The following is a 23,535-nucleotide window of genomic DNA, read 5'->3' as shown; positions in this document are numbered from 1 at the left end:
TTTTCTTTAATGGTTTTCTCCTTTGATTCTGATTTTTTCACGACACGATTAATATGTAAACCTGTTTAAATGATTATACATATGTAACCTATATCAGATTGTTTATTTTTGTGAGAAGAGAAAAGATAAGGAAGGAGGAGAGAAAAAAATTAAAAGTCACAATCCTCTAAAAACAAGTGTTGAAAACTATCTTTACGTGTAATTGGAAAAATAAAATACTATTGAAATAAAAATAAGAATTAAAGACAACAACCACAGTGATACACTGCAGTCTATTTCCAACAGATTATACTAGTATTATAATACAAGTGAGGGTTTAACAGTTTGTTACTTGTATAATTGTATTGGATCAAATTTGTAGGAGATATAAAGTTTTTCTCTAGTTAATAATGATATATTCATTCAAACAAGTTAATTTCAAATCATATTTCTAGTACAAATAATGAGACAGATATCAAAAATAAAACATAGCATATAAAGTCCAAAATTAAATGATAACAAATTCATAACTGCACATCAAAGTATCTGTGATTCTTAAGAAAATCTCAGGATTTTTAATTAATTGCTATGAGCCTACAGAAAAAATCCCATTACATATAAGTGTTTGGGAATCTTAAGTCTCAACTCCTATAGGGCAGCAACTACTGGGACAATCAGTCAGATAATCAATAAATTAACCAATAAGCATTCACTAAGTGGTTAATTAACATTTTATTAAGTGCCCACTGCATGTTAGGTTCTGTGCTGCTCACTTGTTATTTAAAGAATAGTACCTGCCATTGAGAACCTTACAGCCAATTTGTAAACATATATGTACAAACTATTTATAAAACAAATTAGAAATGACAGAGCAAAGAACCTAGAATTAAGGGGAACTGAAAAAAGCTTGCTTTTAGTTAGGACTTAAAAAGAAGCCAGGGAAGCCAAGAGATAGAAGTGAATAGGAAAAGTATTTTATCACTGAGAGGACAGTAAATGCCTCAGATTGGGAGATAATGTTTCATTTTAAGGAATAAGAAGGAAACCAGTGTCACTTGTGTAGAGTAGTAGGAGTTGGTGTCAGTGAGTAAGGAAAAAAAAACTGTTAAGGGGGTTGGGTGGGATAGGTTATGAAGGATTTTGAATGTCAATAAGATTTTACATTTGACCTTGAAAGTGAGAGAGCCACTGAATTTTACTGAATGGGGGAGGGAAGGAAAGGGACATAGACCTGAGTTTTAAGACGACCACTTCAGCAACTCAGTAGAGAATGAATATGACTTCTCTAATTAGGGTAACTAGAAAGTGGTGAGAGACCATTTTTTCTCTAAAACATTATGTTTCTTGAATTTGTCCTTCAAGCACAGTGACAGTTACAATTCAATTTAGAAGGAAGCTGTTAAATAAATCTTGTTTGAGGGACTTGGTACAGGAGCTCTGGAAGTAACTTTTAGACTTATTTCTATGAAGCTTTTAAAATTAGGTCTATAATACCTCTGCTTCCTCTTGCTCTTTTTTAAGCCGCTCTAACATTTGCTGAAATTCCAATTCTTTTTGCCGAGCTTCTTCAATGGTTGCCTGGTTCTGTTCTTCATAGGCCATGGCAACTACAGCCAAGATCAGGTTTATCAAATAAAATGAGCCCAAGAAAATCACCACAACAAAAAATATCATGTAAGTCTTCCCAGCAGCACGTAAAGTCTGGAGGAGGAGAAAAAAAATGTTCTATTTAGATTCAATTTATAATTCATGCATTATGCTTCTACTATATATTAGGCCTTAAAAAGACAAATAAAAAAATGAGACAGGCTCTGCTTTCAAGGAAATTATGCTTTATCATAACCTAACAGAAAAGTTTTGTTAGCAAAGTCATTTTTTAACCATAAGGTAATGGAAATCAATGGAAATGCAAGCAGTTTAATCTGTCATTATATTATAAATTCATATTAGCTGTTTTTACAGAAATAAACAAAATATCTCAAAGAAAAACTACTAGCACAAAACAAAAATATATATAGAACAAATCTACTCATCTCTCATATGGATACTATTTTCAAGCATAATTTTAGATTTCTAGGTTCTCATAATTACAGAAATGTGGGCAAAGTCAGGTATCAAACTTAGAGCAGGCCTCCCAAATTCCTAAGTGTTTATGAGGAAGGAATCAGAATAACATTAATTTAGTAACCATTTTATAAATGGATAGGTAACTTGGTAGATAGATATTAGGTCTAAAGTCTGGAAGATTGTCAAATCCAGTCTCAAACATTTACCAGTTTTGTCATCCTGAACAAATAACATCCCTATCTACCTCAGTTTCCTCATCTGTAAAGTGAGCTGGAGAAGGAAATGGCAAGCTATCTTTGCCAAAAAACAAACAAAACAAAGGGATCAAGAAGAGTCAGGCACAATGGAAAAACAAACACAAAAACTATTTTAGAAAATGAATAAGGATATAGCACAGATAATGTGCAATTGTGGTTTCCTAAATCAAAATGCAACAGCAGAAATTTCTTTTTATTTTTTTGATAGGAAGATCTGAGTTCAAATACAGCATCTATTACATACACGATGTTACCCCAATCCAGTCATTGAACCTTATCTCTTACTTTACTTCTTAGAAACCAAGGTAATCTTTAATACTAGTAGTTAAACAGAAGTTACCCAATGTTTATAGACAGAAGAAATTTCTTAGTAGGAGCTCCCTACATAGATAGTATCATAGGTACAATAAAAACCAAAAACAAATTTATATTATTCTTATTAAAACATTACTTCCTGTATTCTACAAAGTTTGATTTATTAGAAATATGCAAACATGGATAATAGTAGTGAACAATTAAATGAAATACTTGGATTGTATTTAGTTATCTATGGCTAACATATCAGAGATATGAAGTGAATACAAAATGTCAGGATATTTTTCTCTAACATTTTTACTAAAACTTTTAAAAATCTGGTTAACTCAGTTTTTTAAATATATAAAATATTATATTATAAATTGTTCCATCAGTTAACTATTTTCTAAAATTCAGTTAGGTAAATTTTGGAAATTTTAAGAAATTTTAAGAACTCTTTTTGGTCAATGAGATGTAGTAATTTACTGATTAATTATAATATACAAAATGGTATTCAATAGAAAATATACATAGTTTCCCACTCTACTGATAAATTCAATTAGGATCATTACTAGAAGGGGCTGAATGTATATTGAGTAGATGTGAGAAGCTAGATAGACTCTAACCTCTGTTCTGTCTTGGTGCTTACAGAATTGAATGTCCTAATATTTTAGATCTAGATTTTCCACATGAAAGAAGAGCATCATTCACTGAATATTTGGCTACTTATTTGGATTTTATTAGAAAATTCTTTAGAACAATGTAATAATAATATTTTAAAAGTTTAGTTTTCTTTAACTGTGTATTATAATGGATTTTTCAATAACTTATCATGTTACCTTCTATTCCTTCACTTTGTTATGTTATACCATCAAAAACAATTGGAATTCCCACTGATGGTGAAACTCAGAACTATAATTAGGATAAAATTAGCTTAAGTTTCCTGCCCACAATTAACTGATATTAGTTCTGATGCAACTGTATTGAATGAGGAATGGGAGTAGATGTTCTCTGTTTTCCTTCCTATTTTACATAAAATTAACTTTCATTTTAAAAGTGCTCTTGGGGAAAAAAACTATTATTAATACTGATGCTAGTACTAATAATGACAGCATTTGGATAGCACTTTCAGGTTTGAAAATAATTACAAAAATTATCTCAGAGGTGGATATTGTTATTACACCCATTTTACAGATGAAGAACCTAAGAAAGATAGGGATCCTAAACCTAGTTAATCAGTGTCTGAAGCAGGATTTAAATTCAGGCAATCCTGCTGTACTCTAACCATTCTCCTACCTAGCTGCATAAATGACAGAGAGATATTCTATTTCTCAAATTCCATTCCTAAAATTGCATTACAATAAGTTTCCAACTATATTATGCTCATGTAGAAGAAACTTAAGAATTTGAAAGACTTGAAAATCACAGAGGCCTAAAAAAGGAGAATCAGATACCTTTTCCTAAGAACTATGGCTTAGAAAAATAAAGCTCTTTATTCATCTCATTAGTATTAAAAGTAAAAGCAGTATAATTTTAATGAGGTATTATTAAGAATGTAAATTCTGCCTTAAAATTTCATAAAGAACCTTCCTTAGGAATTCAATCAAGGGAACTAATTCATTCCCCCTTTTATGAAATTCACAAGATACAAAATACAATGGTTGTTTCACTTCTTACCTGTTGGTAAAGATTTTCCCAGAAATCTTGAGTCATTAATCGAAATAAAGCCAAGAAGGCCCAACTGAAAGTGTCAAAACTTGTGTAGCCATAATCTGGATTGGCACAGGCTTTCACACACATATATCCTTCTGGACACTGGCTACATGTAAAAAAGAAGGATTAAATCTTAGATTGTCTTCAGAATGTGTTCAGGACACAGGTAATGAACACTTCAGAAATAGGATACAGATGCAAATTCTCTATCCAAAGCTAGGAATCTGCTAATAAACAGGATTTTTTGCTGTTGTTGTTGCTTTGCTTTTTTTTTTTATATATATAGCTTTTTATTTACAAGATACATGCATGGGTAATTTTTCAGCATTGACAACTGCAAAACCTTTTGTTCCAATTTTTCCCCTCCTTCTCCCTACCCCCTCCCCCAGATGGCAGGTTGACCAATACATGTTAAATATGTTAAAGTATAAGTTAAATACAATACATGAATACATGTCCAGTTATTTTGCTGTAATACACAGGATTTAAAGAAATATGCCTCCTTCCAAAGCAGTTTCCTCACAGCAAAAGGCTCAGAGTGAATTAGATATGGGGATGATCTAAGAATGTTCAAGTAATCAATTTCCCTCAAAAAGGTTCTTGTCAAGCCTTTAAGCTGTCTTGAAGGTTATGAAAGCAGACCTCAGAATAAGCTGGATGGTCCTTGTTACACAAAGCTGGAAAGGATTCAAATACTAGCTTAGATGTTTTAAAGTGCATTAAATTTTTATTAAACTGTCCTTAACTACCAGATGTTCAAGTGCTGAGTCATCTGATAGCAAGGCTATTCAACGAATTGATTATGTGCCTTCTATATGTATAACATTGTACAATGTATAAAAGAATATGGAAAAAAGCATAAGATGTGGTCTCTATTTGTAAGTGGTATTAATCCAAAATCATGCTTTCCATTTTTTTTCTTTTAGAGTAAGCATAGGTTTCTGGCAGTCGGGCTCAGAAGAAGTAATATTTTATTCAGAGCCAGGGAGTAGGAAGAGTAATTATAATTTTTCTAGACACCACTTCTTTTTCTTTCCAGGAGAGTATGAAGCCACATCTATTATCTTTCAGAATATGCTCTGACAGCAGGATTCTCTTCTACTTTCTCAGCCCTCCAAGTAAAGGGCAGAAAACCACAATATAGTAAGAGAGATAATTTATATATTATTTAAAGCAGTGCCTATAAGTTTAATTTTCAAGCATATGTTTTTCTTATTTTTTTTATGATTTTTATTAATTAAAACTTTAGATGAACAAAATAAATGAGGACCAAACTAATGGTTCTGGTCATCAAACTGATTTGTATTGAATGCCCACTTAAGCCTGTGGAATAAAAATTCAATGTCACTTACCCTGCATCAGTGCCATTACCACAAAGAAGAGCATCCTTTTGTCCTTCCACATGATAGAAATAGCCTGTTCCAGAAGAATATAAAAAACTACATTAGCTGAATATGTATACACAGTTTACATATCATAAAACACAGAGGATTGGGGGATAAGGTACAAATTCACACTACATATTTACATTGGCTATAATAAATGACATCACTTGACATAACTGTAATTTCAAGTGGTATGAATTTAAATTATAATTCAAAATTAATCAAACCATGAATACTCTATTATGAGAAAAAATATTTGCTAGTAACAAATCTATCACTGAAATAAAGTTCCTTAATTAAATGAAGAAAAAAGATGAAAGTCAAAAAAATTAGAGTAATTAAAGTTGATCAGAACATTTCATAATAATCCCTAAACAATATAGTCATTAAGAATATAATTTATCATTGGTCCCATGAGGGTTTTAAGGAAATATTTTTTCTAATTAACCACATTTCTTTTTAATGAAAAAAGGAAGAGTTGGATACAGCAATATGATCTATTAATACTCAAAAAAATCAATTCCCTTGAAAGTCCATCAAATCTTTCTGGCCTTAATGATATTTAAGGGATAAAATAAATGAGGATTTGGTGTATCTCTTTAAAGCTCACAGTAAGTAGAAGACCATGACTTGAATGTTTATATAAATTTACTTCAAATTTTACAACTGTGTAGGTCCCTAAAATTAACTATTATTTTTGTGGAAATACATATGACAATGCTTTATACATGTAAACTTAAAATTAATTTAGTGAAAGTCAAGAATATGTTACAAGTTCCATACAAATATGCTTGCATAAAAATCTGCCAGACCAAGTATCTAAGAAATGATTGAAAAACCTAGATTACCAAAGGAGCACATTTCTATTTAAGAAAAATTTTGGTCAGTTTTGAACAAATCACTGTCAAAATTGTTCTATAAAGCTCCATTTTCTAGTTTGGATTCAGTTAGAAGATGACAACTAAAAATTCAACATTTGAACATTAGAAAGTCTAGAACCAACATGGGAGAAATTAGTGGATAAAAAATTAAAAAAGAAAAGTAAACACAGAGAAAACTTTCTCAGAGGAAAAAACAGAATGAGAAATACAGAAGGAAAAAATGTGTTATATAGAACGTTTTTATACAATACAGAAAAATAATATGTCTATTGAAGATATGAAGAAAGTGTCAAGGAATTATATGAAGTAACTTTTCTCAAATACAAAACAAAAAAGTTTATTTTAAACAACTGTATTGTAACAAGAATATTCCCTTTCAAGTAATATACACACACACACACTCATATATGTATACACATACTTATGTGTATATATAATATAAATTCAATTTCACAAATTTTTTGCCTTCTATGTACTGTTTGACAGTTATTTAAGTTCCCTTTTATTTCTAGGGATCACAGTTCTAGTAGAAATATGAAAATATTATTATCAGGCTTCAAACTATTTAAGTATTCGTCACAATTAGTAATGCTAAAAGATTATATAGATTTATTGTGGTATTGCAGAAAGAGCCTTAAAATAAGAATATAAATCTCATCATTCTCAGCACTAAATCGATGCTCCTCAGGTTCATGTTCAAATCTTGGCTCAGTAATTTAATCTGTTATCTTCAATAAATCACTTAAATCTCTTTAGGCCTCAGTTTTTCATCTGTAATATTCAGCACCATCCAGATATAAATCAATACTTAGGTAAACTGGGATCTTACCACATTGGTAACTAGAACACAGGTTAGCTAGGTGACACAATGGATAAAATTCAAGACCTGGAGTTAGGGAGATGCATCTTTGTGAGTTCAAATCTGGCCTCAAACACTTACTGTGTGACTCTGTTCAAATCATTTAGCCCTATTTGCCTCAGTTTCCTCATCTGTAAAATGTGAAGGAAATGGCAAACCATTTCATTATTTCTGCAAGAAATACACCAAGAGGGGTCAGAGAGGGTCAGACATGACTGAAAATAACAGAACAACAACTAGAATACATGATGAAATCCACATTCTTTGGAATTTTTTTCTCTTTTTCTAACTTAACCAGGTCATGGAAACATAGTTGGGATTGATATTAGCATCATTGCACAACCATATAGTTTCTAATTTCCTCAAATATTTTCGCTGAATGATCTAATTTTATAAATTTAGTCATTTTTGTTGATGGTATTATTTTCCTTCTTGTTTACCTGTATTTTTGTTTTTGTTTCCATTTATATCCTTGTCAAACTACTAGGTAAGAAGTAAAGCATGACTGCCATTAAAGGCAAATTGATCACTACTGGTAGGTGAATACATTTTGGAATGTTGAGAAAGTAAAAGAAAAAAACTGGTGTAATTTGATTAGTTTATAAATGGAGTAACACCCTGCTGAAGACTATTCAAAAGAGATGAGCTGCTATTCTAATAGCACACAGCTTTTATAGGCTAGGAATTCAAAATTGTCTTCTTCTTGTGGAGTACAAAACTTATCTTTACCTGACAGGTTCTCAAATTAGAGACTACTTAATTCCAATCTCCTCATTTTACAGATGAGGAAATGAGACCTACAAAGGTCTCACATTTGGGAAAAAGAGTTCTTACTTTTTATTCTTTTTCTTTTATTCCAATCACACTTCCCACATTTCAAGTTGAAGTTTGTTTAAAAAAAATATTCTTTGATCTGCTTTAAAAAAAACTATTTTCTGACCTATTTTTGCCTTTTTTTTAAACTTCCTTCCACCTCTTCAACTCCATATATTTGTTGTATTTAGTGTATTTCTACATTATGTTTTATGTTCAATCTTTTTTTATTGTTTCAAAAGAAAATAAGGTTCAAGGTATGCTTTCTCTCCCATAATTCTTTCTCTATATTTGAATATCTTTTATTTCTTGTGTTTCTGTTATGTAAAATAGTGAGTTCTCTCCCTTTCTCCTCATTTTCTCCTCAGGATAGTCCCTTATCACTTTCTGCCTTCTACTAGGAAATCAAAGTACAAATAAATTATAGTTAGCTAGCTAGCTAACTAGCTAGATGACAGAGAGATAGATAAAAGAAATCTATCTCAGGCTCTCTCTCTAGCTTATTTCAACTTTTTTTTTTTTACAGGTAATGGGATTTTGAGAAGACTTTATATCTTCTGCTATTGGAATATTAATAATTTACACCTAAATAATTCATTCTAATTGATCAAATGTGTGTATCTTTCTATGTTTCTCTTAACTCCTAAATTTTTATTCAAAAATGTCTACTCAATTCTGGTCTTTTTATCTGGGATGCTAAGAAACCTATTTATTAAATATCTATATAGGGTTACATTCAGTTTTGTCTGAGAGACTATTCTTGGTTGTAAGCCTTTATCTTTTGCTTTTGGTGATATCCTATTCTCCAAACTCCTGTCTTTTATATTGGCAGCTGCCAAGTCTTGTGGTCTCTTGATTGCAGTGTCAATACTTGATTGACATTCTGGGGGTTTTTTTCTTGTCAGCATTCTGAGACTGCCCTTTGTTTATCCAAACTCCATTCTTAAAATATCAAATCACCTATCTGATGATGCAACCAAAATTCAAAGATCATGGCTTTTGAACTGTGGATCTTTGAAGGGTATCTAATGAAATCCTCTATGAAATGGAGTTCTGGGGACTTGCTCAATATAAAACATCTAATAGTGAAGCAAAGGGAGAGAATTTTGGAAAAAAATAAAGGAAGGAAAGAGAAAAGAAGGGAAGAAAAAAAAAGAAAACCAAAAAAAACCCCATTTACATAGTGGATACTATGTGCCAGACAACATGACAATAGTTTTTTTTTTCCCCTAAAAACAACTATTATCTCATTTGATCCTCAAAATAACTCTCAAATACATTTTATTATTACTATTTTCATTTTATAAATGAGGAATCTGAAGGAAACAGGAATTAAATGAGTTGCCCAGGGTCACACTATTAGTTAAATGTCTGAGGCCAAATTTGAATTCAGATCTTCCTGATTCTTGGACCTGTGCTCTATTCACTGTGACACCAGCTGTTTCTCCAATATTATAATAATGATGGAAATAATAATGAGAAGAAAAAGAAGGAGGAAGGAAAAGGGGGAGATGTTTCAAAAGTAGAATTTGAAATTACGCCCTCTTATTTCAGATTTAGGGTTCTTTCTACTGCCCCACACTGCCTTGCTGATTTACAACTGAACACACAAAATAAGGAAAACACATATGCAAAAACACACACAAGCTGATTTAATGCATCTGAACAGTTGTGACTGTGCTACACACTCAGCATTTCCATATTTCCCATAAGACAACATGCTTTCAGTCTTATTTCAATAATAGCAGAACTTCTTACTTCTGTAATTTTCTGCTTCACAAAGAACACTTATATTTTCTAGAGTTATATTTTCATCTTCTAAAGGCCACCGTACACATTTATGCCTCAGGTTGCCCATAAACAGCTGCAGCCCAATGAGAGCAAATACACTGAGACAAAACAATGTCAGGATCATGACATCAGAAAGCTTCTTCACTGACTGGATCAGGGCCCCCACAATAGTCTTCAGTCCTAAAAACAAACAGGTGTTAATGGTCGTAAAACAAGCTACCCAACCAGTTAACATTACAAACTCCCACAAGTTGTAGGACACATGCAGTATTCCCCTATCAGTGAAGTCATCTTGTTCACATGAAGAGTTCAGATAGGTGAATGTGTAACTGAATATTTGTCTATGTGTTAACTGGGAGGGATTGATTACATATGGGATAATATAGTTCCAAATGCTGGTTTTTTCATGCTTCATCACAAAACCGAGGTAAAGAAAAACCATCACTCTGTCAATGCTTTTCAAACAAACTGACTCCCTTTAATTGTATATTAATGATTCTGACTTGGAACAAATGAATAAATAACACAATCATGTTTGGTTAAGAAGCTGTTTGTAGAGAAAAAGCATCTTGATAAAACTATGCCATGCAATACCTCATGCTAATACTTTCCAGTATTTTTTCCCTAATTCTACTAAGAGCTAAAGTATGAAGACTATTTGAAATTTTCAATCCTGCATGGGCATTAAAGGGGAGGATTTTTGAAGGAAAGAAAATTTCAAATGGAAATGCAAGCCAAAGGCTGCATACCTTCTCCAAAACTCATGCAATAATTGATTAAACTCAAAGGCTGATTTTGACTCTAAAAGTCAATGCATTGAAAAATATTTATTTTCATTAAAAATGTATAAGCTATTTGATTCCTGATTATTGGTATCATGAGTAGTGAGATCAAAATCAGCCTCAGTGTTTAATCTCACTCTCACCTGGAATGACTGAAATTGTTTTCAACGCTCGGAGAACTCTGAATGTTCTCAACGCTGAGACGTTGCCCAGATCCACAAACTCTGTCACATATCTGTATAGGGGAGTTCACACACAAACACAATGACAACACACTCATACACACACACACACACAACAACAACAACCCACAGTTGGAGATATGAAGGACCTAATGCTTCACACCCAACACTTCTTACCTGGGATTACAGAAATAGTTTTCAAAGCTCTCAAGACTCTGAAAGTTCGAAGAGCTGAAACATTGCCTAGGTTTACAAATTCTGTTAAAAACCTGTAGAATTAAACCAGAGTTATTCAGAATTTAGATACTTTATTTTACTTACCGATGCCTTTTATCAGGACCTCTTTATGCTTTTGAAATTCATTTTTTAAAAACTCAGTCATATTTTACATGCAGCAAAGTTGCTGTTTCTTTCATTATCACAAAGGAAAATAAACACATAACTACTCATGCATTGTTTACCAAAGTTTACCAAAGAGGAGTAATTACAAACATCAAAGAGCTAACAAAAAGTGTACCAAATCATAGCTACAACAGCCTTTTTTATAGCCCATTGTTGTATTGAATAGATAAGAGCTGAGGAAAGCTAATATTTGGTATTTTAGTACTGGTGCATTTTAAGAAACACTAAATATGAATGTTTGATTAAAAAGAAAAAACAACACATGAACAATCTAAATATGCTACCATTTAAAACAACAATAAAGTATATCTTAAAACATTGTTTAATTGGAAATTAAAATAGAAAGAATATTAAAAAGGTGTGTTTGTATGGACATATAGATTGGTCCAAAAGTTTTGTCAGTACAGTTTTAAGATGTATGTGTACATACATATATGGATATGGATATGTAATATTTAGAGGAAGTATGTTATGCATATGTTTACTAATAGACACAGAGTGTTTCAAAGGCCTAGTTCAATGTTAAGTTATTAAAAATACATACAGACATTCATGTATTTATATATATATATGCAGCATACATGAGCACAAAAATGTTTATATCATTAACATGCATGCACCCAGATATGCATACATATGAAACGTGCCATATTATGATTACATACATTGTATTCATATAAATATCACCATTTTCATACATCTAGTATATATATGTGTATTTGTGTATGTACACATGTAATACATTATAATGTGTTAGTACATGCATATAGCATATAAAATGTTTTCATGTATAAGTATACAAATATGTGTGACACATTTTACATGTAGCATCAGTACTATACATACGCATGTGCACATGCATGCTAAATATGTATGTATATAATATGTGTATATATGTGAATGAAAATATATGCATGGTTTGTTTAACAGTTTAAAATTGCATTGAGACTTTTGAAACACTCTCTGTATAGATACATAATACCGACATTCCTGTTAAATATATCATTTGTATTTTCTAATGAAATGATATATTAAGATGTTTTCTTGTTATTATATTATTTTTATATGTGTGTGTTTATGTTCATGTGCGTGTGTGTGTGTGTGTGTGTGTGCTGGGGCCAGCTCAAACCAGTTTTCAAGAGTCAACTGTTAATTTTCAATATGAGCATTTACACCTTGGAAACTGGAAAATGCTGAAAACCACTGATTTATTGTGATATTGTGAATTATCTAGAGGTAAGAGGGTGATGGAAAGAATGCTAAAACCTAAAAGTATGTTTTGAACATATTTCCCCTCCTGAAGAATCAATCATCAAACATTTATTTACAAGTTTGTAAATGCTGAGCAATTGGGCAATTCTTTTATTAAGATGGCGAGCCTCCAACATTGTCTCCCAATCAATCAATCAACCAATAATCATTTACTAATTATGTGACAGACACTATATTAGGGATGGGGATATAAAGACAAAATGAAACAGCGGCTGACCCCAAGTTGTTTACATTCTGTAAAGGGATACCAACAATATCACTACAGGGGAACTGGTTGTTTGGTTGGTTATTGCCCTTCATTCTTGAAGAGGATCAGAATGACATCACTATGTTAGAATTGAATTCCAATGTTCCAACTATGGCTGATCAGACCAACACGAGCTCAAAATGCTCTGCCACAGGTCAGGTACTTTGTGGCAGCTTCTCAAACTCTGTCCATCTTGTGTTCTTCTGAGCTAATTTAACTGTGCTTTGTTCCCAGAGAACAGCACCTTTGATGAGGGCACACCACGCTGGGCAGTCCTGTGCCAGTGTCTCCCATCTGACAAAATCAATTCTAAAGTTCTTGAGTGTCCTTGTATCACTTTTTCTGACCTCCTTGTGTGAGTTTGATGTGGGAAAGATTCCTATATCTGATTCCCAACCCCCCCTAGTTAATGTAATTACCCTTTAATTCACAAATCCTGGTCCCTTTGAATTCCAATAGAAGATCCGGGCCTGTCTCAGCCTCACCTGGATCTGAGCCAACTTTGGGACTAGGACTACACCCAAAAGCCCCTCCAGCTAAATCTCCCATTATAAAAGGGAGAAGCTGGGACCCCCTCTTTGCAGAGATTCCAAACATGCTAACCATGTGAGGACCCTCTGTCCATTGAACCCTCTGTCCAGTACCCTCCTAATCTCTACCTTCACCTATCTCCTTACTTCCAAACCCAATAATAAACCTCTTTTATCATTCCAGCTCTTGGGCCAATAAATGCCTTTACTGGGGACTTACACCGCTACTAGGTCTCAATTACCGCCATATCCTTGTGCCGAATCCAAGGGAGTTGCAGGGGGGAGCTCTGTTTGACTCCCTATACCCCAAACCTGCCACTAGACCTCAACTAAACCCTAATCTCATTTAGGTACCCCAAATCTAGATCTCAACATGTTCCCAATAAAATAGTCTTTTGGCAAGTGTACATTTGGCATCTGAGTAATGTGGCCAGCCCAACAGTATTGTGCTCTCTATGGCAGAGTTGGAATGCCTGGCTGTTTTGTTCGAGGAAGGACCTCAGAATCTGGTACCTTATCCTGCCAAGTGATCTTCAGAACCTTCCTAAGACAATTCAAATGGAAGCGATTCAGCTTCTATCAAGATTCAGATACTGCAGCTTCAACTTGAAAGGGCTAAAACTAACACTAAAGAGAACAGAATGTTGGTGCATGATTTTTTGTTTTCAGATGATTGTGCACTCAACACAGCCTCTGAAGCTGAGATGCAATAAAGTATGGATCTATTCTCCGCTGCTTGTGCTAACTTTAATCTAACAATCAACGCCAAGGAAGCAAAGGTACTCCACCTACCAGCACCACACCATCCATATGTGGAACCACTGATTACAGCAAATGGTCAAGTTTTGAATGCTGCAGGTAAGTTCACTTACATTGGCAGTATACTCTCCAGAAATAAACACACTGATAATGAGCTTGACACATACATGTCCAAAGCTAGCTCAGTGTTGGGGAAATTCCAAAGGATAATGTGGGGAAGGAAAAGTATTTGACTGACCAAAGTCTGCAGAGTTATTGTGCTGACCTCATTGTTGTATGTCTGGAAAACCTGGGCAGTATACTAGCTTCATGCCAGGAAAAATGGTAATTATTTTGAAAAGGATAGCACTAGTATCTTGGGGAAACTCAAAAACATATACCATATACATATGTGTACACATATTTAACCATTGGTAGTTGTATGATACATATGCATACACACATACATAGTATGAAAAAGACAAAGACAGAAATTGGGCTTAAATCTCATCCCAGTTGCTACTGATGCTCATTCACCCCCCCCCCTCCAAAAAATACCTTATCTCTATTTCTATATATGTATCCCTCTAGAGAATGAAAGCTCATTGTGCTTATAACTCCTCAACTGTTATATATTTTTTCTTTTTATTTCCAGTCCCTCATACACAGAAGTGCTTCATAAACACTTCCTGAATGACTGATTCAGTGAGATACCATGTTGGAGATGCCTTTCCTATTAAAATATTGTCTTGTGAGTTTGTATGCATTTATTGGTACCCAAAATATGTGCTTAATTAAATTTTCAGTGGATGGATTTTCCAATTTTGTATGTGAATTTGGGAAATGTATGAAATCAACCTATATGTTACTTTTTAGCTAGGAAAAATGGATTAAAATATAGTCTTACTTTTGTTTATAATCTGGTTCTGAGAATTAAATACAACTAATTTGAAGAATCTTTGGATGATATATATGTAAATTCAAAATAAACATTGACAATACTTACGCAAAACAAATGACAATGAAGTCAAGCCAGTTCCAGGGATCACGGAGAAAAGTAAATGGCCCTATACAGAAGCCTCTTGCAAGAATTTTTACCAGCGATTCAAAAGTATATATTCCCGTGAAAGTGTACCTGAAGGTAAGTACCCATAAAAATATTACAACCCCATAACATCTGTGATCAAAAGAGCTGGAAATGATGTGAGTCTATATAAGTAAGCCATTACTTTAGAATAGTAACCTAATACCCAGGAAATTCTATAGGATCACTGTTTGTGGTGTTCATCTTTTCTGTTAAAATGGACCACAGCTAGAGATGAGTAATTAATTTCTCAAAAATATGTAATTTCATTGGTGTGGCCATTCCCATCAACAATGAAGATTATAAATTTCTCTATAACTTAGTACATTGTTTTAGAGAGTTATAGGCCAAAAATATATATATATCATCCTATGGTCAAATTTGTGATGAGCTTCTTTAAACTAACTATGTTGGTCTTTATTTTGTAAGAGCACAGATTTATCCTATGAAATACTCTCTGAATAGTTCAGTGATAGCCATACTAATTCTCATTTCTCTAAGGTAAAAAAAAAAGTAGGACAGCTATTAATAATGTAACATAAGGATAGTTAAACACCAAGGCAATGACTTTACTAAAGGAATAAAGAATAGTCTAATTCAGAATAGACTAAGGAATATTCAGCATTTTAAATTTGCATTTTAGGGGGCAAACTTACTCAACATTCTTTGTCCAATCTGGAGGGTTGCTCATTGTCATAAATATACAATTAGTCAGGATAGTACACATGATGAGCATGCTGAATAAAGTAGGTCAGAATCAAGGAACATAGTATAATAAAACATACTATATATAAGACATTAGATGCATTCAATTAAGACAATCGTCTAAATAACTGATATTTAAAAACTGTGATAAGATTTTTTCCCCAAAAAGGCCCTCTTTCCCCCACTTTATACAGTTGTGGATATACAGTAACAAATAATAGTACAATGCTTCTAAATGTTGATAGTCTATATATCGTTGCATATATAACAAATATGGAATTCAATCAAGTTGAAAAACTAAAACAAATGATTCTTTCAAAGTAGAAAACATCATTTGAAGATTAAAAGAGAATTCTATTCATTCAATATAAGATGATTTTTACTATCAAAAAACTTGCTGGAAAAAGGATATGAATGAACCAAAATCTTAATAGAAATTCTTCTAATCAGGCTGAAAGGTGATAAAATGTACAAGGCAGGAGTGGCACTGAATCGGAAAATTGTTTTCCCTTTATTCAATACTATGAATGTCTGTAGGAAAAAAAATGAACATAGTGTGAAATTGAATATTACATTTTTAAATTAATTACATTGTCTTTATTTATTCATGACAAAAACTAATGGTTATGTAGATTAAGTAATATTGGATGAACACCAGCCATCACATTAACAACTGGCATTTGTATAGTGCTTTGATATTTGTAAAATAGTTTCTATTCATTATTGAACTTGATTAGCTAGTTTTATTACCTTGAACAAACAAGTCCCGCTTTCTCTCTAGGTTCCAGTTTCTATTTTTATAAAATGAAAAAACTGAATAAGATAATAATTAATATTACCTAATTTCTGTATTTGGATTCCCTTGACTGATACTGAATGATATTCCCTTATACTTCAAATCAATCATGAACACTCATTAAAATGATTACATTTAAATTTATCATACAGCTTTCTTCCTTGCCAATTAGATTTTAGTCATAGACCTATATTAATGAATTAGAACAGAGTTGTATTTTTGAAGGAAAAAATGTGCTGCATTTTCATGAAAATTAGGGTTTAGATTAAAGAAAATCAAGATACAATGGCATATTGCTATTCTAGGGAAGAAAAATTTCTTCCTTATTTGAAAAAAACTAATCACATGTATTATCACTGAAAGCATAATAGATTAAATTAATTGTTAATGAAACAGTGAATGCATTACATATATTATAACGGAATAGCTATAAGAAAAGCCAATAAGAATTTTCTTTATGACCCAAGTAATTATAAAAATAATTTTTCTTCTTAATGATGATCCCCAGATCTTACATTTATATAACATCTCAGACTCATGGAATTTTAGAGTTGGGATGGTTGAATTGTCTCGTTCAGCCACGTTATATGTTTAGAGGAAAAAATGAGAGATTATATTTCTTAACAAACCTTGTGAAGTTAGTTATCTTAAGAGAAAATTAAACAATACTATTTGGACACAAAGTACTTAATAAAATACAATAAATGAAATATTTCTAATAAAAATATATTTATGTTTAAATTCTTGTTTATGAAAATATATCCCCAATACACAATCCTGGAAGTAATTTAGAATGTTGTAAGAGTATATGTAATATTCTTCTCTAAAATGTAATTTCTCTGTTGAAGTTTCCTTGGGTCTTTGGGAGCAGCCTTCATTTCAGTTCAGTAATCACCCCAAATGCAGCCAGGTTTTAAAGTCCAAATCCTTTATTATCTCTTTCCAAGTCTTGTCTCCTCTCCTGTGGCCCCATTAGCTTTCTTAAAGGCCTTCTGTAGTCTTGGTTCCGGGAGCTTGAGTTCTGGTTTCTGAATCTCCCAGATTGAATCCTGGTTGAGGCTCCTAGCTTATATATGCTCTCTTAAAGGTGTGAATCTTGTGGAACTATAGAGTACTAAGTACATCTAGAGAATTGTTAAGCACTCTCCTAAACAACCATGGTCTCTATCAATTCCACTGACTTAGCACCTTGTTTCAAGTTCTGGCCCATAACAAGTATAGATTTATAATTTTTAAAAATTTGGGGTTTTTTGGGGGGGTGTTTCCTTTCCTCTTTTTTCACTAGGCTTCTTTTGTTTCCAAGTTAGCAAGATTGATGGTTAAAATAGAACAGACTAGAAAAGTGGTTACAATAGAATCACTGAGAATCAAATCATAAAGGAAAGTGCCTAATCCTAATTAGACGCCTAATCCAATTCCCTGTGTTAAAAGGGAGTCAGCCTGTTTTCAAGAACAGAATGAATATTTTACCTTACCAATAATCTCACTTCAGGTGCTACTTCTGCTTTCAAGCCTTCCCTGATCCCACCACATATAAGCACCTTTTTTTTTTTTTTTTTTTTTTTTTTTTTTTTTAAATCAAACTGGTGCAGCTAAGTGGTACAGTGGATAGATTATGGTCTTGGAGTCAAAAAGACTCTTCTTTCTGAGTTCAAAGCTGGTTTTAGCCACTTAACTAGATGTGTGGCTCTGGGCTAGTCACTTAACCCTGTTTGCCTCAGTTTCTGTTTTATAAAATGAGTTGGAAAGGAAGTGGCAAAACACTCCAGTATCTCTGCCAATAAAACCCACATGGAGTTACAAAATCCAGACATGACTGAAAAATAACTGAATAGTCTTCATCAAATGCCCCAATATGTAAATATTTGTATATGTACTGTGTAACCTCTGACAGAATGTAAGTTTCTTAAGGAAAAGATAAATATTGATTTTTGTCTTTGTAAGTCTGGCACTAAAACAGTGCTTTGTATGCAGCAATTGCTTGATAAATGTTTAGTAAACTGCTGATAATGCAAAAAAAAAATCTGTAAATCCCTATTAGCAGAGTAATTTCATTCTAACCTAAACAACATCTCTTCCCTCATATTCTTTTGAATTTATTTTTTGGGTCATGGCAATTGTAAAATGAGAATTAGCTGAGGTAAGAAACAAAAATAAACATAAAAACTGCTAACCCCATATTTAACTGAGATATCATTTGGAAGTTCTTATTCTATAGTACTACAGTTCTCTAAAATCAAACATTGGTAACCAACATGGTTGCTCTACATTACTATTTCAGTTGTATGAGCTAAAACTGGGACAACATGCCATTTTTATTACTGTTATTGTTAACAATAGTAACAGATAGCAGAATGGATAGAGTGCCAGGCCTAAAGTCAGGAAGACTAATCTTCCTGAATTCAAATCTTGTTTCAGACACTTATTAGCCATGTGTCCCTGGGCAAGTCACTTAACTCTGTTTGTCTATTTTCCTCATCTATAAAATGAGGTGGAAAAGAAAATGACAAACTACTTTAATATCTTCATCAAGGAAACTCCAAAAAGGGTGACGAAAAGTTAGATGTGACTAAAATGACTGAATAAAAAAAAAAGATAACAGTAATAATGTCACCTTCTTCTTCTTCATCATCATCATTGTTGCCATTTTCACCACCATATCATTATATTTTCTTGATAGATAAGGTTTATTGATCCAATTTTTTTTCAATATACTATAGATATGGAATTGTCATATGAAACCAGTAGATAATACTCCATATTCAAAAAGAAAAACAGCATTACCCCTCCTCTAATGTCTCTATGGACTAATGGGATGGTTTAACATTTCATTTCAATGACCTTGAATGGATCTCATTACAAAACAGCCACAACGGGAATGTTATGTATTTCTACTATTTAATGCATTATCTTGTCAAGATTGAAATCATTACAATTGCTAAAAGGAAATGATAATATTCACAGCTTTCCCCTGCTTTTTCTAAAAATTGTATTTGTGCTTTTTTGAAAAAATATTTTCAGATCTTCCCATGATGTGTGAATTTTCCTTTCTTAATAATGTATTAGATTTGTGCTTTCCTTTAAGTTAAATTGTCATCTTACAAAATGTCATCTATTTTTTGCTCTCCCCCCAATATTGTGCTAATGTTTGTTTTACCATCAAACAACATACAAAGACTTTGGACCAGACTTTAACAGAGAGTAATTCATTGATTTTTGTGCTTGGCTACTAGAAGCTGATATTTATCCCCTTCAAAATTTCCTTAAAAATCATTTTTTATCACTAGATAAAGTAACAATCATATTTGCTACAGCAGGTTATTTGGAAGCAGTAATGATTATGGTTGCAAAACATGTTATTCTAATTTGGAGGGAAAACTGAAAAGTTATAAGTAATATAAATTTTCATTACCCTTAATCAAAATTTTAATGGTGCTTATTTTCTTTCTTTCATTTGGTAACATTTGGTAAAAGAATTTTTCTCTTTAAACAGACCAAAAATTTTGTGATATTGGGAATTCTGGTATGGAAAATCCTTTATTTGGGCTGCCTTTCAACTTTTCTGCAATTGGTATAGTCTTAGAAATTATAACATCATTTAACATACAAAGTGTAACAAATTAGAGTAGATACAAGAGTATGTCTCATTAACATGCTTAAGTTTAATCTATCACACTTTAGAAATTCTTGGTATTAATAATTTTTTGTTTTATCTTGCATAATTTTTTTCCTCCTCAGCTTAAAATGCTTTCCTAAGGACTAGTCCATGGAATTTTGCATCATTAACAATAAAGCAAAAATTATTCTATGCTCTTTGTTCTAGAAAAGGGATGCATATGGCACAATTTTTATAGCATATATTGAAGAACCAATTTTTTTTTTAAAGTGATGGGCTGAATTTGCAAACTTCTTTGAAAGTATTTTTACGCTATACTCTTTATTATTAGCATCCTTATTCACATAATTGCTAATATTTGTCTACTTTAAGATTTCTATTTTTTTAAAGTGATGGACTGAATTTGCAAACCTCGTTGAAAATATTTTATGCTATACACTTTGTTGTTAGACTCCTTATTCATATAATAGCTAATATTTGTCTACTTTAAGGTTTGCAAAATATTTTAGAAATATTATCTTATTTGATGATCTCAACAAATATGTAAGGTAGACTCTTATTAACCCATTTATGGATGAGGAAACTGAGACAGAGATTTATTCATTTACTCGGTATCATATACCTAGCAAGTATTTGAGTCTGGCTTTGTACAAGTGTCTACATGATTCCTATTCAAGTACTTGATATGTCACACTATCTGGATGTCTCTACAAAACAACTGTCTCAGATGTTCTTTTAGCTTTGATTTCTTTTTCCACAGCAGCTCTCCTTTTTGTCTCCTTTCCACTCACACAGCCATTAATTGAGCTCTCATCACCTCCTAATTTATATAATAATATATAATATTATTTAATTTATCCTAATTTATCTCCTTTTCTAAAATCTTTTATGAACTCAAATTCATCACCCAGCATAGCTTTCAAAGTGGTTTTCCTAAAATATATATATATATATATCTATGACTCCTTTTCCATAAGCTCCCTTGACTCCCCCTATTAACTCTATGATCAAAGGCAAATACCTCTCTGTTTGGTATTTGAGCTCTTGATAGCCTTGCCATTGTCTGTATTTCCAGGATTTTGATGCAAAGCTCTTCATCAAACACTTAATGATCAAACCATGTTGTGTATTTGGGGGTCCTCACAATTACATTCTATCTCCTACTTTCATGGTTTTGTACTGTCTCTCATATCCGGAATACTCTTTTTCCTCACCTCCACCTTATAGAATTTCTAGCCTCATTTAAGACACAATTCTAATGTGACTTTTTGCAAAAGATCCTTCTAACTCCCCCAAATTGTGGATTTCTCACTCTCTAAAATTTTGTTATTTCTATCCTGCATGTTATACATATCTATTTAGGTCATCTGGTCTATTCCATCATAATGTAAGCTTCTTGAAGGAAGGAACTGTTTCTGCTTTCCTGTATATCAATTCCCAAGTGCTAATCAGAGTGCCTGACTTACACTAAGTATTTAATAAATGCTTATTGATTGATCAGTATAAACTCTCTGATTGAGAAAAACGGAAAGGCAAGCAACATACCATTTTGACCAACTCATTTTGTATTCATCAGAATGTCTGCATATGAATATTATTCACTTCCTGACTGGTGTTTCAAGACTCCACATTGGGATTTCTCCTGTGTCCCATTGCTACAAGGCTTTAATCTCAATTAGGTAGCAGTAGTAAATAATCTGAAACTAATCTCTATTTCTGAAAATGGCTTAAAACACTCCCTGTAGTCCTCTATATTTTAATAGGGAACCACTGAAAACAGAGGAATGACAAACATTTTAAAAGATTAACTTATTACTGAATTTCAGACCCTGAAAATGATGTAGGAGACATCTAGAGACAAGATGTGTGTGTGTGTGTGTGTGTGTGTGTGTGTGTATGTGTATGTTTGGGTTCAGGGTTCTTTGAAGTGTTAGCTGAAGTCCTACAAGGAATTTTTATTGGTCTTCAATCTAAGTGCCTTCCTTCTGTGATCATATTTTACAATCCATTTAACGATGAAGTAATTACTTGAAGCAGGAAATTTTTTTTTTTTTTGCCTTTCTTTTGCCTTTCTAAGTTTTCCAGAACTTAGTGCAGTGCCTGACATGCAGTTAAGTTTTAATAAATGCTTAATGACTGAATGAATGAATTAATGGGCTCTACTCAAAGCCTCAGCTCATTACTGATTATTAATATCCTGCTTCATATTATTTCTGAATAGAACTTAGCAATACTGTTACTCCTCACAAATACTCATAATTAAATTAATGTATTTACACTGAAGATTCATATAACTGATATAAATTCCTGCCATCCCCATTTTCATTCAATTCCCTTATCCTAATTTAAAATTTCTTCCTGTATGGAGAATGAAACAAAAACATTTATCTTTTGGGTTATAGGAAATGCTCACTTTTTTATCCATGTAGAATGGGTCCATATCTTCCAAGGGCTCTGACACCATCCCTGGAGGAATGTCTCCATAAATAAATGGAAGCTGTTTACCAGCTTCCAAGTCACTACTTGGCTTTGGGCCTTCTTCTTCCTCATCTGTTTTCTCCTCTTTAGGTTCCTTAGATTTTCCTTCGGAAATGCGTTGTTCAATGAGTGCAAGAGACTGTCTGGTGAAGTAGACAAAACTTTCAGGTCCTGGGGGAGGCAACATTGCCATCTTTTCATCCTGTAAATGTTAATTCCCTTTCTTTTCTTTATATAAGAGGCCTACATAAGATAGGGCATGGAGAAAAAAATCATAAAAAGAGCAGTTAATATTATATTATAGCCACAAAACAGTACTTTTTTTGAAATATGATTACATTATATATTATTATATTATACATTTAAAACTAGGTTTAAGAGCTTCAAGTGAATTTTACTCACCAAGTTGACTTTAAAGTTAAAAGTAAAACAAATTAGTCCAAATTCCACACATTACTGTGGTTTATGATTATTTCCTTCCAGATCAGGTGATCTTAATCTATATCTCTAAACCACTAAAATGATAAAAATATTTCACTATAATTTATTTCCCTTGTAATCTCAAACATTTTAATTTTGAATATACTTTATTAGTATATGTTTATGAACCCACATTATTAAACTTTAACCTCTTGATGGCATAACTATCAATTATTTCATTGTA

General features: G+C 32.4%; 1 protein-coding gene across 4 annotated transcripts in view; it reads right to left on the bottom strand.

Annotated features, from left to right (window-relative positions):
* SCN9A (sodium voltage-gated channel alpha subunit 9) overlaps positions 1–23,145 on the bottom strand; it is a 98,998-nt gene extending 75,853 nt beyond the window's left edge. For 2 of the 4 annotated variants that reach the window (XM_031960535.1, XM_031960537.1), the window contains exons 1-9: positions 22,807–23,145; positions 16,394–16,512; positions 15,933–16,022; positions 15,199–15,327; positions 11,181–11,272; positions 10,007–10,219; positions 5,663–5,726; positions 4,275–4,416; positions 1,474–1,680 (exon numbers count right to left, since the gene is read on the bottom strand). In XM_031960535.1, the coding sequence (XP_031816395.1) occupies positions 1,474–1,680; positions 4,275–4,416; positions 5,663–5,726; positions 10,007–10,219; positions 11,181–11,272; positions 15,199–15,327; positions 15,933–16,022; positions 16,394–16,512; positions 22,807–23,064 (1,314 nt within the window). In that variant the 5' untranslated portion in view covers positions 23,065–23,145. Of the gene's footprint in view, positions 1–1,473; positions 1,681–4,274; positions 4,417–5,662; positions 5,727–10,006; positions 10,220–10,964; positions 11,057–11,180; positions 11,273–15,198; positions 15,328–15,932; positions 16,023–16,393; positions 16,513–22,806 lie in introns of all 4 variants that reach the window. The other 2 variants (XM_031960534.1, XM_031960536.1) reach the window with 1 other exon arrangement.
* Positions 23,146–23,535: the final 390 nt, after the last annotated feature.

The sequence above is a fragment of the Sarcophilus harrisii genome, chromosome 3 (assembly GCF_902635505.1).
Source record: "Sarcophilus harrisii chromosome 3, mSarHar1.11, whole genome shotgun sequence".
Lineage (NCBI taxonomy): Eukaryota > Metazoa > Chordata > Mammalia > Dasyuromorphia > Dasyuridae > Sarcophilus > Sarcophilus harrisii.
This window is presented reverse-complemented; position numbering and strand designations above follow the sequence as displayed.